Source organism: Mercenaria mercenaria, chromosome 17, assembly GCF_021730395.1.
Source record: "Mercenaria mercenaria strain notata chromosome 17, MADL_Memer_1, whole genome shotgun sequence".
In the NCBI taxonomy this organism is placed as follows: Eukaryota; Metazoa; Mollusca; class Bivalvia; order Venerida; family Veneridae; genus Mercenaria; species Mercenaria mercenaria.
In genome coordinates, this window is record NC_069377.1 from 35,302,333 (window position 1) to 35,315,444 (window position 13,112).

General features: G+C 34.5%; 1 protein-coding gene across 4 annotated transcripts in view; it reads right to left on the minus strand.

The window, feature by feature from the left end:
- Positions 1-1,138: 1,138 nt before the first annotated feature.
- LOC123536453 (protein mono-ADP-ribosyltransferase PARP14-like) overlaps positions 1,139-13,112 on the minus strand; it is a 28,546-nt gene continuing 16,572 nt past the window's right edge. For all 4 annotated transcript variants that reach the window (XM_053527673.1, XM_053527672.1, XM_053527671.1 and 1 more), the window contains 10 exons: positions 11,401-11,477; positions 10,547-10,768; positions 9,807-10,028; positions 9,490-9,568; positions 8,952-9,142; positions 7,901-8,114; positions 5,459-5,656; positions 3,690-3,832; positions 3,032-3,200; positions 1,139-1,486 (listed from right to left, as the gene is read on the minus strand). In XM_053527673.1, the coding sequence (XP_053383648.1) occupies positions 1,191-1,486; positions 3,032-3,200; positions 3,690-3,832; positions 5,459-5,656; positions 7,901-8,114; positions 8,952-9,142; positions 9,490-9,568; positions 9,807-10,028; positions 10,547-10,768; positions 11,401-11,477 (1,811 nt within the window). In that variant the 3' untranslated portion in view covers positions 1,139-1,190. The remainder of the gene's footprint in view (positions 1,487-3,031; positions 3,201-3,689; positions 3,833-5,458; positions 5,657-7,900; positions 8,115-8,951; positions 9,143-9,489; positions 9,569-9,806; positions 10,029-10,546; positions 10,769-11,400; positions 11,478-13,112) is intronic.

A 13,112-nucleotide genomic window follows, 5' to 3' on the forward strand; every position in this document is an offset into this window, starting at 1 on the left:
ATGGACAGAAAACTACAAGCAATAAACAATATCCAAGATATAACATATACCGTTTTACTCAACAGTTATATATCACAGCAAAATACAGTGTAGTCACTACGATAAAGCGAAAGCGAATGCGGTGAATAAACATGAAGAAGGTACATGTCAACAATACAATAATATGGTGTAGTCACTACGATAAAGGGAAGGCGAATGCAATGATGCATTGCATTTATCAAAAACGGTAAGGGTCACAGATCAGTAAGAAATAGTCTAATATAATGCAACATACAGATTATTGGAGATACAGGGAATATTGCAGGGGTGTCGGCGATTATTGGGCAGACTGCATTTGTTATTTTCTTTGGACCAGTTACGTATTTATTACAACGGGTTGTAATGGAAGGAAAATCATGTCTGATTAATTTATAACGTTTGATATTAAACTTTGTACATGTAATACGATGACAAGCTTATACATGTATATGAATTAGTATGAGATAACTTGTCTAATGACACGGGGACCTTACAAGGATGCTACAAGGATGCTACAGAGCAGTTTGGTGAATATCTAACATGTGGTTCAAGAGGAAAAGGCGAATAAAGGTTATTCAAACTTAAACAGGTCAAGTGGCACCGCAATTTGAAAACAAAAATAGAGATGACACTACAAGGATGCTGCGACCCAGCAATGTGATGATCCATTAAGTGGTTCATCAGGAGATATCTCTGCTGCGCTTTAAATCAGTCAAGTGGAACCATTTGAAATAAAATTGTAGAATATGGATCTTACTAGGGTACTAGGGTAGTACAGATGAGTTTGATGATGAAATTTTAAATTGTTCTCGAAGAGAAGTCATTTCTTTTCTATTTTTACCTCTGGCGGGCCCTAAATTCAGGCAAGCGGAAATACTTGAACAAATTTAATAGAGGACATTAAAAGAGTGCTATAGATCATATTAGAACAATCCATCAGGTGATTGATGAGAAGTAGTGGTTTATAAAAAATAAATAGCATAATATGTCAGCTGATAATAATACATATTAGCAACAAAGATATAGACATTTCTTTGCCAATGAATCTGTTTTTTACTTAATAAACCTCAATAAAGCAATGACATCTATCCAACCAATTAATGCGAACGTTACTCTAAAAATAACAATCAAATCTTCCTTTTACCGAGGCTGCCAAGTAATGTGTTAATATTTCATTTATATTCAATCAAATATTCAGGGTAAGCCTGAGTGTCGTGAAATATAACAAATATTTCTGATTGTTTCAGTTTGTCCACTGCGCTGTCATAATAAACTTTGATATTATCAACAGTAAGGTCTTTCCTGACGGGAAGTACATGCATGTTGGAGTTGCCAACACAAGGCACTCCTACAAGAACTCTATTAAGAAACATTCTTTTGTTTCCATGCGCATCTGGAACAGCAAACCTATCGTTGTCAGAGTACGAAGAATGTGCAGCAAAGTAGGCTCCTCTCCCATACGCAAAAACTGAAAAATAAGGAAGACTGAGAAATCAATTTCATGGACACGAGATTTCATGGCTTCCGATGGATCTACTTTTCATATTTTATTTACTTCACAACAGCGGGTGTTAAGTGCTGTGTGGCTTCATCTTAGTGTTGTTATATTTTCTGGTCCTTCGGGATAATTGATTTCAACTCATTTAGATTTGAAGATTGAATATTGCTTAAACCAGTGCTAGGAGGCGTGGGCAGAGGCGCTTTTTCTATTACTGCTCATAAACAGACTCAATCAAACCGAGTCTGCAATTTTCACTGTTTGCCTTGTTCTCGGTGCTTCCGAGGGATCTACTTTTCAGATTTTATTTACTTCACAACAGCGAGTGTTAAGTGCTGTATGGCGACCGTAAAAAGTCGCCCCGACTTCATCTCAGTGTTGTTATACTCTATTGTCCTTCGGGATCATTGATTTCAACCCATTTAGATTTGAAGATTGAATACTGCTTAAACCGGTGCTAGGGGGCGTGGGCAGTGTTGCATTTTCCATTACTGCTCATGAAAAGACTTGATCCAACCGAGTCTGCAATTTTCACTGTTTGCCTTGTTCTCGGTGCTTCTGAGGGTTCTACTTTTCAGATTTGTTAAGCAGCTATGCCGTTTATGAATTCGTGCACTCCTATTTGTGAAGACAAAACGAATGGGAATTTTATGTACTTAAAAGGATTTTATTTTGTGGATTAATCCAGCCATGAAAACCATAAAATAGTCCCTTAAAAACTAATCATGATTTCACAGTAGCTCATTTGTGCAGATTACAACTTAAACTTTTATAATATGATTTCATCCTCTTCCATCGAATAGAACTGCTATACATCAACATGTGTCTGGCTTCAAGCAACGAACATGTCTCCTCCGATAATATATATTAAACGTATAAATATGTATGTACATTTCATGAGAAAATTTCTTGAAACTTGTCATTGTTTCCTGAGAAAGGCAGTTTCTGTAACGTCAAAAACCAGTAATCAAATAAGTATGAATTTATGAGACGACAGTTTTGACTGTATTACTAATCTTAAACTACCTTATTTTACTGATTTAATGGAATACTCAGCTATTGCTATAATATCATACATGTTGTAGCTATCGCACTACAATTCTCTTCTTTGTTTCCGTTGTATAAGAATATGACATGTGTGCTTGTTTGTGACTCTATGAAATACTTATTACTTTATTTATGGCATTTGAAATGCAAGCTTTACACAGAGAAATTCGTTTCAGTTAAACAAATACATTACGTGAATATTTGTATATTTATTCAAAGTTATTGCGAGATGAGCAAAAGCCTGCCCTTACATCCGATGAATATTATTTCTTTTTTCTTGACTTACTTAGAATCTCCATTGTGCTGCGTTGTTGCTATATTCATTTTGAATACAATGCTAGGGACATAATTTTTTATATTTTGAACTGTTTATGATGGTTACAAAAGCCATCTATAGCAACAACAAAAGTGCAAACAATTCTTTTAAACGTATATGTTTACATTATCAGAATTTGTGTTTCGTTTTACCTGAGGTAAAGCTTCGGTCATATCCGTTTTTGATAATTTTCGGAACGGTATTAATGTCCGTTCCATGCCACAGACGTCTTTCGTTTTGTGTTTTGAGATTTTGTTTTTGTAACTGTCGCATTTTCGTCTGATACTGCAGCCACAGGAATCTATTTTCCAGTCTAGTTATCTGTAAGTATAAAAATCTATTTGTTACACAATTTATGTGAGGTTCCGAACGAAAATGATCAGTAGTTAAGGAACTTGCTTTAGCTCGATTCTGACGAAAGCTTCAATCTGTTTTGAATCGCTTTAGTGTCTTTCTTGAAACATGAAACCTTGATTGTGACCCGTTGGTGCTCGAACCCACGAACCCCGACTTGAGTGACTGTCACCTCAACCAGACCCCGCTCCCCTTACTCATTCAAAACCAAAACAGAGGTCATTCAGAAACAGACAATGTTGCCTTTTCAAAGCAAAATACTACAGCACTGTATGTATGGATGTGAAAAAGATCGGCCCTTACACAATGTTGCATAGATTAAGTAGACTGAATAATCAACAGCAACAAAAATAAACATGAACAAAAATAAACATGAACAAGGGAACACAGCGGAAAAGTAATTGTCTTGGAACGCAATGCCTAAAAAACTTAATATAATAATCACTTGTTACTTACACTGACAATACTTTTTGATTTGCATCCTCCTTTGATGAACAAAAGTTTAACTTCATTAAATTCTGTTTCGCTCCCTTTCAACTGCACCTCGGCAAAGTCTTCATTTTTTTCTGTAATCGACCAGGTATGTGGCAAGGCAATCTCTGAATGAAAATTTAAAACACAAAACATATCAAATGTAGTAAAAAGGAATAATCTAAATCGTTTTTTACTTAAGTATAGTACAACATATCAGAAGAGGTACTATAAAACCTGTTATAACTCTGCCTGTGTTGAATAGTAACATCTGTAAATTAATGAATATAAGATTTTGTTTCAGTGATAAATGTAGTATCTTCACTAAAATACTGAGTGTTATTTCAATTTATCACGGAATAACTGAATTCTTAACGGTTTTTCTTTCCGTTACGTCCCGATATTTATGTTACTATTTTAAAAGAAATTTCGTTTTTATCGTGTCAGAACACCATTCCATGACCAAAATTTCACCACCTAATTAATGCTGGATTACTATAAATAAGTATGCATCTTCCATATACATAAAAAGAGTACCTACGTTTCCATGTGGTGTAGGCCGTTGACTACGAAACCCTCACCTCTACGGGTTTAACATGTAAGGAAATCCTTCGGCAGCGCAGAACGCAACCACCTCAAAAAATAGCAGACTCGGTTTGACTGCGACAAGACTGGTTAAGAAGCCAACAACTTCCTTGAGGAACGTTAGTATATACTAGCCCTGTCTGGGTATCTAACATTGTTTTAACTAATGCCCAGAAGGGCACCTATGGTATTCTCCCTGAAATGTCGCCATATGAAATTTGTTGTGCTGGTATGACTTAAATCAATAACCTTGATACCTTGCTGGGGTGTAGAGTCTCCTCGTACATAGACTCAGTGGTGTTGTATTTTCTGGTTCTTTGGGATCATGGAGTACATTCAATTTTTCTTTTCTATTAATAGAATTCAATTTAAGCCGGTGTTAGAGGGTGTTCGAGATGCTGTACATTTCATTACATCAGATGAACAAGTTCAGTCGAAACGAGTCTGCTATTATGCTATTTGGCTATATTTTATGCTTCCACAGAACCTTTGCAGAGACTTTGCTTTACATTCTATTTACAAACCATCTATTGACCTCTCCAAAAAGATTTCGTACAAATTTATTTTCAGATGAAATGAATGACTTCCGTTGTCCAGGTTTGAATGAAGTGCAAAACGCATTCTAACGCACAACGCTTTATAAGAAATGTGCATATTAATTTTGAAAAGTTGCAACTTGTATGTATCAAGATCATTTTTTATAATTCCAACACATTCAAATCCGATTTCATAAACTTTATTGTTCGTTACTCAAAACAAAACACTTCGAAAATTTCTGAATTACTGGTCAGGACCACATAAAGTCAGTGTTGCTTTTATACTTTTCTTCTTGAGCAAGAATTATCGCCGTTTTCAATTTAAGCGTGTTTTTTTTTATAAATATCATGATTTTCTGGGATTTCTTTTAATGTAATTTCGATTATGTCATTTGTTTCCGTTCCCAATAAAAACAACTCCAAGTGAAATTTTGATCGTTACTCATAAAATGTAGTAGCATTTCAACTGAAGTGTTTTGGCAATCATGCAAAAATGCTACCAGTGGCTATAGCCGTGGAGTTAATGTAATCATATCTTTCGGCCAATCAAAAGTCTTGTTACCAATAAAGTTGGAATGTATCTATATAAAGTATACGATAATGTCTTTATTATAACCTTGCAATAACTTTTACCTTTATCAATATTAGTTCTAAGATGGAGACGTCTTTTATCCGCTGGATTGTCAACAGGGTGTTCCGACATATCATCTATTATCATTTTATATTCTTTTTTCTTAGTACCATTGTAGTACTGGAAGTCCTGCCCATTAAGATAGCCCTCATGAATCAAGTAGTTGGACTCTGCATCTACCGGATGTGTCTTCCCATCGGCTGAAAAGAAACCGGATTCAGACTTCTTCAAATCCCGAGACCACAGGCAAAAAGCGCACAAGTTAGAAATTCAAACGCATTTAACTAATTTTCGAAATTATGCATGAGTATAATTATACTGTAGTAATGATTCTAGAAGGCATTTGCTGAGTTCATTGTCAACAGATAATAGTAAAACCTGTTTCGAAACCGAAGTTTCAGTTCACATTTCATCTTAATAATATATGGCATGTGTTTACGAATCGGATAGAATTATCCGTCCCGAGGGCACCTGTGCATTGGGCGGTAACGAAGCTATCCAATTCCTAAACACATGACTGACATTTCTTCTTGCATATCGTATACATATCAGCTGTTTATTCATAAGGTATTTTAAATCGAGAAGTATACTATAGAGAACGGAGGGAACTATCAAGGCACCTGGTTTTTTCGTATTTCACATTAACAATATATAATCAATGCATGAATCGCTAGTTGTCATTACCAGCACAAAATTAATCTGGCACGGGTGCCAGATGGGTTTTGCCGTCATGGGTAAAATCACCGGAAACACCAGTCCGGTGTGCAAGAATGTAGCGCAAACATGTAATACTTCTTTCTTACTTGTTTCTCTGATGAAAATTAGTTATTCAGTTTCGACTTTTCAAATTTAAAAGTTAGACATGAGTAAAAACAACACATTTTGTGATAACTTGTTTAGATAAAGAAACTTATTTAGCATGATGATTTTCTTAACAATGCAACTGTGTATACTGATAGCTTTTCCAACTATAAAAAAAGCGTGTGTTTTTTCCAAATCATGATCAGAAAGTAAAACCTTACAGAAGAAATGTATTTAAAATGTTACCGTCATCATATTACTGCAGTACAGATTCACGTTAACAAACTTTACCTTCTTAAATGTACCCCTGTAAAAACTGACAATAGTCAAAACGCTTAACCGTCATCACAGTACTAAAACAGATTAAACACAGACCTACAGAAATTTAAACTTGACCATCATCACTGTTTATACTGACACAATTTAAACTGTGCTCATATTAAATCCGTACAGACCGACGTCATATTAGCACTGCACAGGCTGACAATAATTCTAAACTTCGCTCTCATCACAGTACCGCTGTATAGAATGACATTAATGTTAAACCTAAGCATTACCATGGAAAGATTGTACAAACTGACACAAATTTGAACTTACTGCCATAAAGTGCCACTGTTAAAATTCACAGTCATCATAGTACCAATTTGAAGACTATGCTAATAAATCAACTTTACCGTCATCTTAATCTAACTGTACAATGTCAACTTTACCTACCTACCAGAGAGCTGTATTGGCTTATAATTATTCAAACTTCACCGTGATCATTGTATAACTGTAAAGACTAATAATAATTTAAGTTATATCGCCATAATAGTGCAAAGAATAGACTCACAATTATTAAACCTACACCGTTATCACTGTGGCACTGCAAAGACTGGCAATAATTTAAATTTACCGTCATCATACAGTCAGTGTACGAGGGTCCTACAAAAAGTTCTGTCACTAATGGGTGTCCGTAGTTTTACTTAAACGTGCCCGGGAACCTTTTAAAGCATACAAAGGCTGTGATAGTTATTTCTAACTTGCTAACAGGTAAAGAAACCTGGATGCACATGTTTGAGCCACAAAGAAGAGCTGATAATAAGAGAACCATAAGTTCGAAAAAGATGGTGTATGCAATTTTCTTCAATTTTAGTGGACCAGTCGTTCAAGAGCCTTGTCAATCTGATCATACAGTCACTGGACGATTCTACAAAAACTTTGTACTTGAGAAAGTGAAAAAGTTTTACAATAAGAAACGTCCAAGCAAAGAACGGTCAAAGGTGCATCTTATACACGACAACCCTCCTCTCACAAGAGCGATGTTGGCTTCTGAAAAGGCGGAAGTTGTAAACCGTCCGCCTTATTCAACTGACCTGAGTCCCTGTGACACTTTTAATTTCAAAGGCTTAAGAAAACGCATCCTGGAAAGAAGTTCTCTTGGCAGCGCCATTGATCAGTGTCTCAAACACATACTAAAAGTAAACTATTTATCTGCTTTTCGCGATTGGGTAAAATGGTTACAAAAATATGTTTCGGTACTGGGGGGGGGGGGGGTATACTTTGAAGGTTTGTAATAAAAACTATTTGACAAAATCGTAGCACTTAAGCATTCCAAACCCAATGACAGACCTCGTACATACTGACAATGATTAAAACTTTACCGTCATCATAGTACCACTGTACGTTCGCAGCCACTATCTTTTCATTCCTTTCCTTAAGACGCGACGTTGGAAATTCATGTTCTAATAATTTTACTGCTGCAAATTCACTGTCGTCAACTCGTTTCTTGAGTTCTGTTATTTTTACACATTTAGTTGATTTTTCGATATGTACGCTGACGCCAAATTCTTGCTCTAGTTTTTTCAGAGCCATTTCCTGAAAAGCAATTCATGGACTATAATATCATTCCGTTTTTCTTTTGTTTTCTTTCATTTTGTATCCATAAAGATTAAAATGAGAGTTTACTGAATTTATTGTGCGAAAAAATAAGAAGTATTTACTTGGTACATTTTTAAATTTTTCACAAATTTAGAAAAATATATTGTACATAAATTTAAATTTCACTAAAATCGTGTAATGGCATGGTATCATTTGATTTATTCAACTGCCTCAGCCCAATTCTAAACAGTCACAAAAATACAGATGTATGCCTAGAATTTAAAAATGAGTGGATTTTCTTATAAGGCAGGAAGATGATGATAGTAAACGGATAATTCTATTATCCCGTCATACTGCCGGAATTGAATTAAATTTTGATTTATATTTGAGCATATATCAGTAAAATATATTGTAATACTTTGAGAATTAAATTAAATTTGGTTTGATATTTGAGCATATATCGGTAAAAATTATATTAAAATTTAATCTGGTTTGATATTTGAGCAAGTCAATGTCCACTCTTCTATATCCTTATAAATGATATCTGATCATTTCATGAAAACATGTTTATTTTCGCGACTTTTTAGAATTAGTAGAGGTCGTACATGTATAAGAAATAAAATGATGTCTTTGTACTAATCAACTTGATTGTTTTGTTTGTTATCAACAATATATTGTTAAAATGTGCAATTAATTTGATAAATGTACTATTGAAATTATGACATGGCCACAAATATGCAGTAGACTTTAGAAGCTTCGGTTAGTATATTTTATAGACATTTTATTTGATATTGAAAAGTGGCATATCATATACTAATAAAAAGGACCTTTTACCTCGGAATTTGAAAGCATCTTTTCTCTAGCTAACTCTTTGAAAGAGACTTTCTTTGTAACGTACTCTTTGTCAACAATATCTTCCAGCTTTTTCTGAATGGCAATTCCGTTTGTTTGGGATACTATCTTCACGATCACTACATCATCTACCAGATGATTATGTATGTCAGATGTTGGAGGCGCAGCATTTCCTGCAATATTATTTTTATGAACTGAATTCGAAGCTGGCTGTAACTGTCTAGACAACTTACAAATTTTCATGTTGATTTGACCATAAAATGCTCAGTATTAGTGCACTTAATTATTTAACAAGTTTACACCGGGAAATGCATATGTGTTTAATTGTATTCAGCAGAATCATCTCTGAAAGCCGATATCATTTAGGCTACGCTTATCCATAGGGTGTGATCGTTTTGAAAAAAAAAACGCTGAATTTTACTGATTTTATATGTGACTGTTCACAAATGAAGCTATATGTTTGAAATATTTTGGTAGAACTTTTCTTGCTTGAAACTTATGATGAAATCTAGCAACAAACCTCCGCCATTTCTGTGTGAACTTCCGTTTTTATCATGGCCTGTCTTTTTGAAATATAATGGAACCTCATCTTGAAATATCTGTAAGTACAACATTCACCAGAATTAAAGCTTACGCCCACTTAGTAAGGGACTTAAATTAAATTAAGTTTTAAACTATATTTTTTTAATTAGTTAAAAACTTACATAGTTAAAACAGTTTAAGAAGTATTGAAATACTTGTTTATATCTGTAGAAAACTACTTAAGAATCCTATAGATAATTTTAATTCAACCATGGTGCGAATTATAAATTTCAGTCGTAAAACCAAAATAATTACCCTGCACAGGTTTTCAGCCATTGAATATACCACAATTGTTACATCTGTAAGAGAAGCATTTGTAAAATGACTTCCAATATCACAGACTGCATTTATCATTGAATGAGCAACTCCATCTGGTGGAAATCCCAGTCTACCAGTTCCAATCGTAGGAAAGGCAATCGTAGAGTATCCACTGTTTATAGCCTCAGTTAGACATGAAGTTACCATCTTGTACACGAACTATAAACATTCAATGGAAAGACATTCTTCTACAGTAAAATGTTTGTTTCTATAATTCATGTAACAAGACTGTGGACGAAAGAATTAGAAGCAAAGCAAATTTAAAAAGCATAGTACTAAATTTATTCTATCATTTATTCGTTTTCAAAAGGAACTAACATGTAAATTTGTTCATAGAGTAAAACATTTCTATGTCACTTGTTATACCGTCTAGATATTTTCCAGAATATTGTGACATCCTTATCGTTGACTAAAATGCCAAAATTAATAAATATTTAAAAAAATAAGTGCATATTGATCGTTTAGTAATGAATGCCGAAGTATATTCATAAAGTCACTACGGAATATAAGAGATTTGGGATAATGTATATTTACGCAATTTGTATATGACTACAAAAGATTATCTTTATCATTATTTTTTTTTGCATAATAATTTGATGTTTAAATTATTTTGCATTAAGATGAATGTATAGAAAATAGTTTTACAGATACGGGTTAATATATAAAAGGAATGTTACCTCATCTCCTTTTTTAGAGTCCCATTTGTTTGGTATTAGAACGTGATATATTTTATCACTGTTTAGATTCCCAGCTCCCGTAGCTCCTATCTGACCTTCTGAAATACTTCCGAGAGTTTTGCATTCTTGTAAAATGGTATTTCCTCCGGACTTCATCAAAGCATTCGCAACTGAACCTGTCAGATTTGGAAACTCCGAAGTCGTGCTTACAATAACATTTACCTAAAATAGACAATCTTATGCACAACTTATACTACATTTTCGAGTAAATTGCCTGATCGTGTGATCTTAACATAATGGGTACAAAATTATATTTTGATATTTATTTTGTTGGGCTTGACGAGTCACACCGACACACGCAATTTGGCAGAAGAAGACCATATACAGCTAGTTGCCTCTGGAGACATTTTTCAAACATTGGTGGGGGAGGATAAGTAGAACCATCTTTCCTTGAGATAGGTGAATGGCTTCCTCGCATGAAGAATTCTACCTCCAAGTGAGGTTTCGTACCAATAAGTAATTTGAAGTCAAAGCGAAATTAACGACTCGACCATGGAGGTCTATTTCAGATTTGAAAGTACATAATCTTTCTTTCCAGGCTGAAAAATAACTGCAAATTATATAATGTTCTCTGATGATTGTTTGTTAATCTATCAGCTTATTACAACTAAATACTGGGATATCAATGTATTTCTTTAAGAAAAATATCCATGCACGTGTAACATTTCATTTAGATAATCACATGACAAACATAAAGAAGACGCTTATCCCAAAAAAAGCATGATCATTCAAAATATACAAGCACATAATTTTAATAAAAGGTTATTGTTATAAAAAAAACTCAGAATATCAACCGATTGATGCGTTATATCCCCTTTCACAACATGCAGAGTGAGTCTATTTGTAAGTGGAATGTGGTATGGAAGACCGCCTGTAAACAAAAAGAAAAAATACATTAAGAACGTATTATATAACGTCTTTGTAAGTCTTAATATTATTCTTATTAATATGAAAGCAAAAAATGTAATATTTTATCGCAATATAGCCAATGCAATATAATCATTGCTGCGAGCTGCGGATCATTTGGTCATTAGTTGGTGCTACTGCTACTTCAGAAAATTATACACATAAAACCTAATAGTTCAACTGCCTGTTTTACTTGTTCAAACGCAACTCAATTTTTCGTTCTCTTTTTCCCCGTTTCCTGTTAAATTAAAGACTGAAACTATGACGTTAATAAAACAACAAAATCACAGTCTGCAAGTCAAGACTATTACGTCATAGCGTCAAACAACAAAGCGACGCGCTGGAAAAAAGGCAAATATTTGGTAGACGTCGTCATGTACGTATGGTTAAGAATCGGTTAAATATATATCAGACCGTAAAAATCAATGTCGTTTAGATACGTATAATTATATCGATCACTGCGGCATGAACTCAGAAAAAAAATTATTCAACAACAAAGTCACTGTTATTGGATATGCTATTTCTCCAATAGAGCAATTGTGGGGAATATCGACCCTTTAACCGATATTTGACTACTGTTATATAACACTTTATATTTTGCTATATGTAATACAAGAATATGAAAGAGGACTGTTCATTGGTTACTTTCATCAAATAGAATTAGTTGTAACAGGCATCCTGTAGGCATCATTTTAAGTGTTTGTCAACTACGTTTCGGGTGCTAATGTCGACTCTTTGCTTGTAATTTCGACCCCTTTGAAGATTTTTTTAAAAAAAAATAGAGCACAGAACAAAGAAACAACAAGGAAAAACATTTGAATCATTTGTTTTTAATTTACTACCTTGACGATCATAAATATCATTATTTCATTGTATATAAATCATCGGTATAAATATGATTTTAATTGTGATCCATAACATCATATCACCGTAGGGACATAATTGATAAGATTTTCGATTCTCATGGTTTCAGAGTGTATCTATCAGCCACAGACCTAACTTTATGAAGTGTGAATCATGAGTATATGGCCATAAATCCTAAAGGATCACGTCATACATTTTGGACACACGGAAATAAAGAGCTCCCGATCGATTGCGGGCATGTTCACAACCTCTGGATATTCAGTACATTTTATATGGTACCATGTACAACAAGATTCACATTCCATCCAAAGAGGTTTCTGGCCATTCTCAGATTTGCACACAGGACACAAGTTGGGGATGTCGTTCTCATCATCTAAGTCATCACTGTCATCATTACAATAAATGACAGTGTCTGACTCGGACGAACAGCTTGCTTTACGTTTCCTTGACTTTTTAGACTTTTCTATCCCGACGTGGACTAAATTGTAAAAATGGACGACGCTCTGCCATGCTTTCAGACAAACTTGCAACATGTACAGACGGACGGCACTCACCCACGCTTTCTGGCAAACTTGCAGCTTGTACAGACGGATGACACTCACTCACGCTTTCTGGCAAACTTGCAGCTTGTACAGACGGACGACACTCACTCGTGCTTTCTGGCAAACTTGCAGCTGGTACAGACGGACGACACTCACTCACGCTTTCTGGCAAACTTGCAGCTGGTACAGATGGA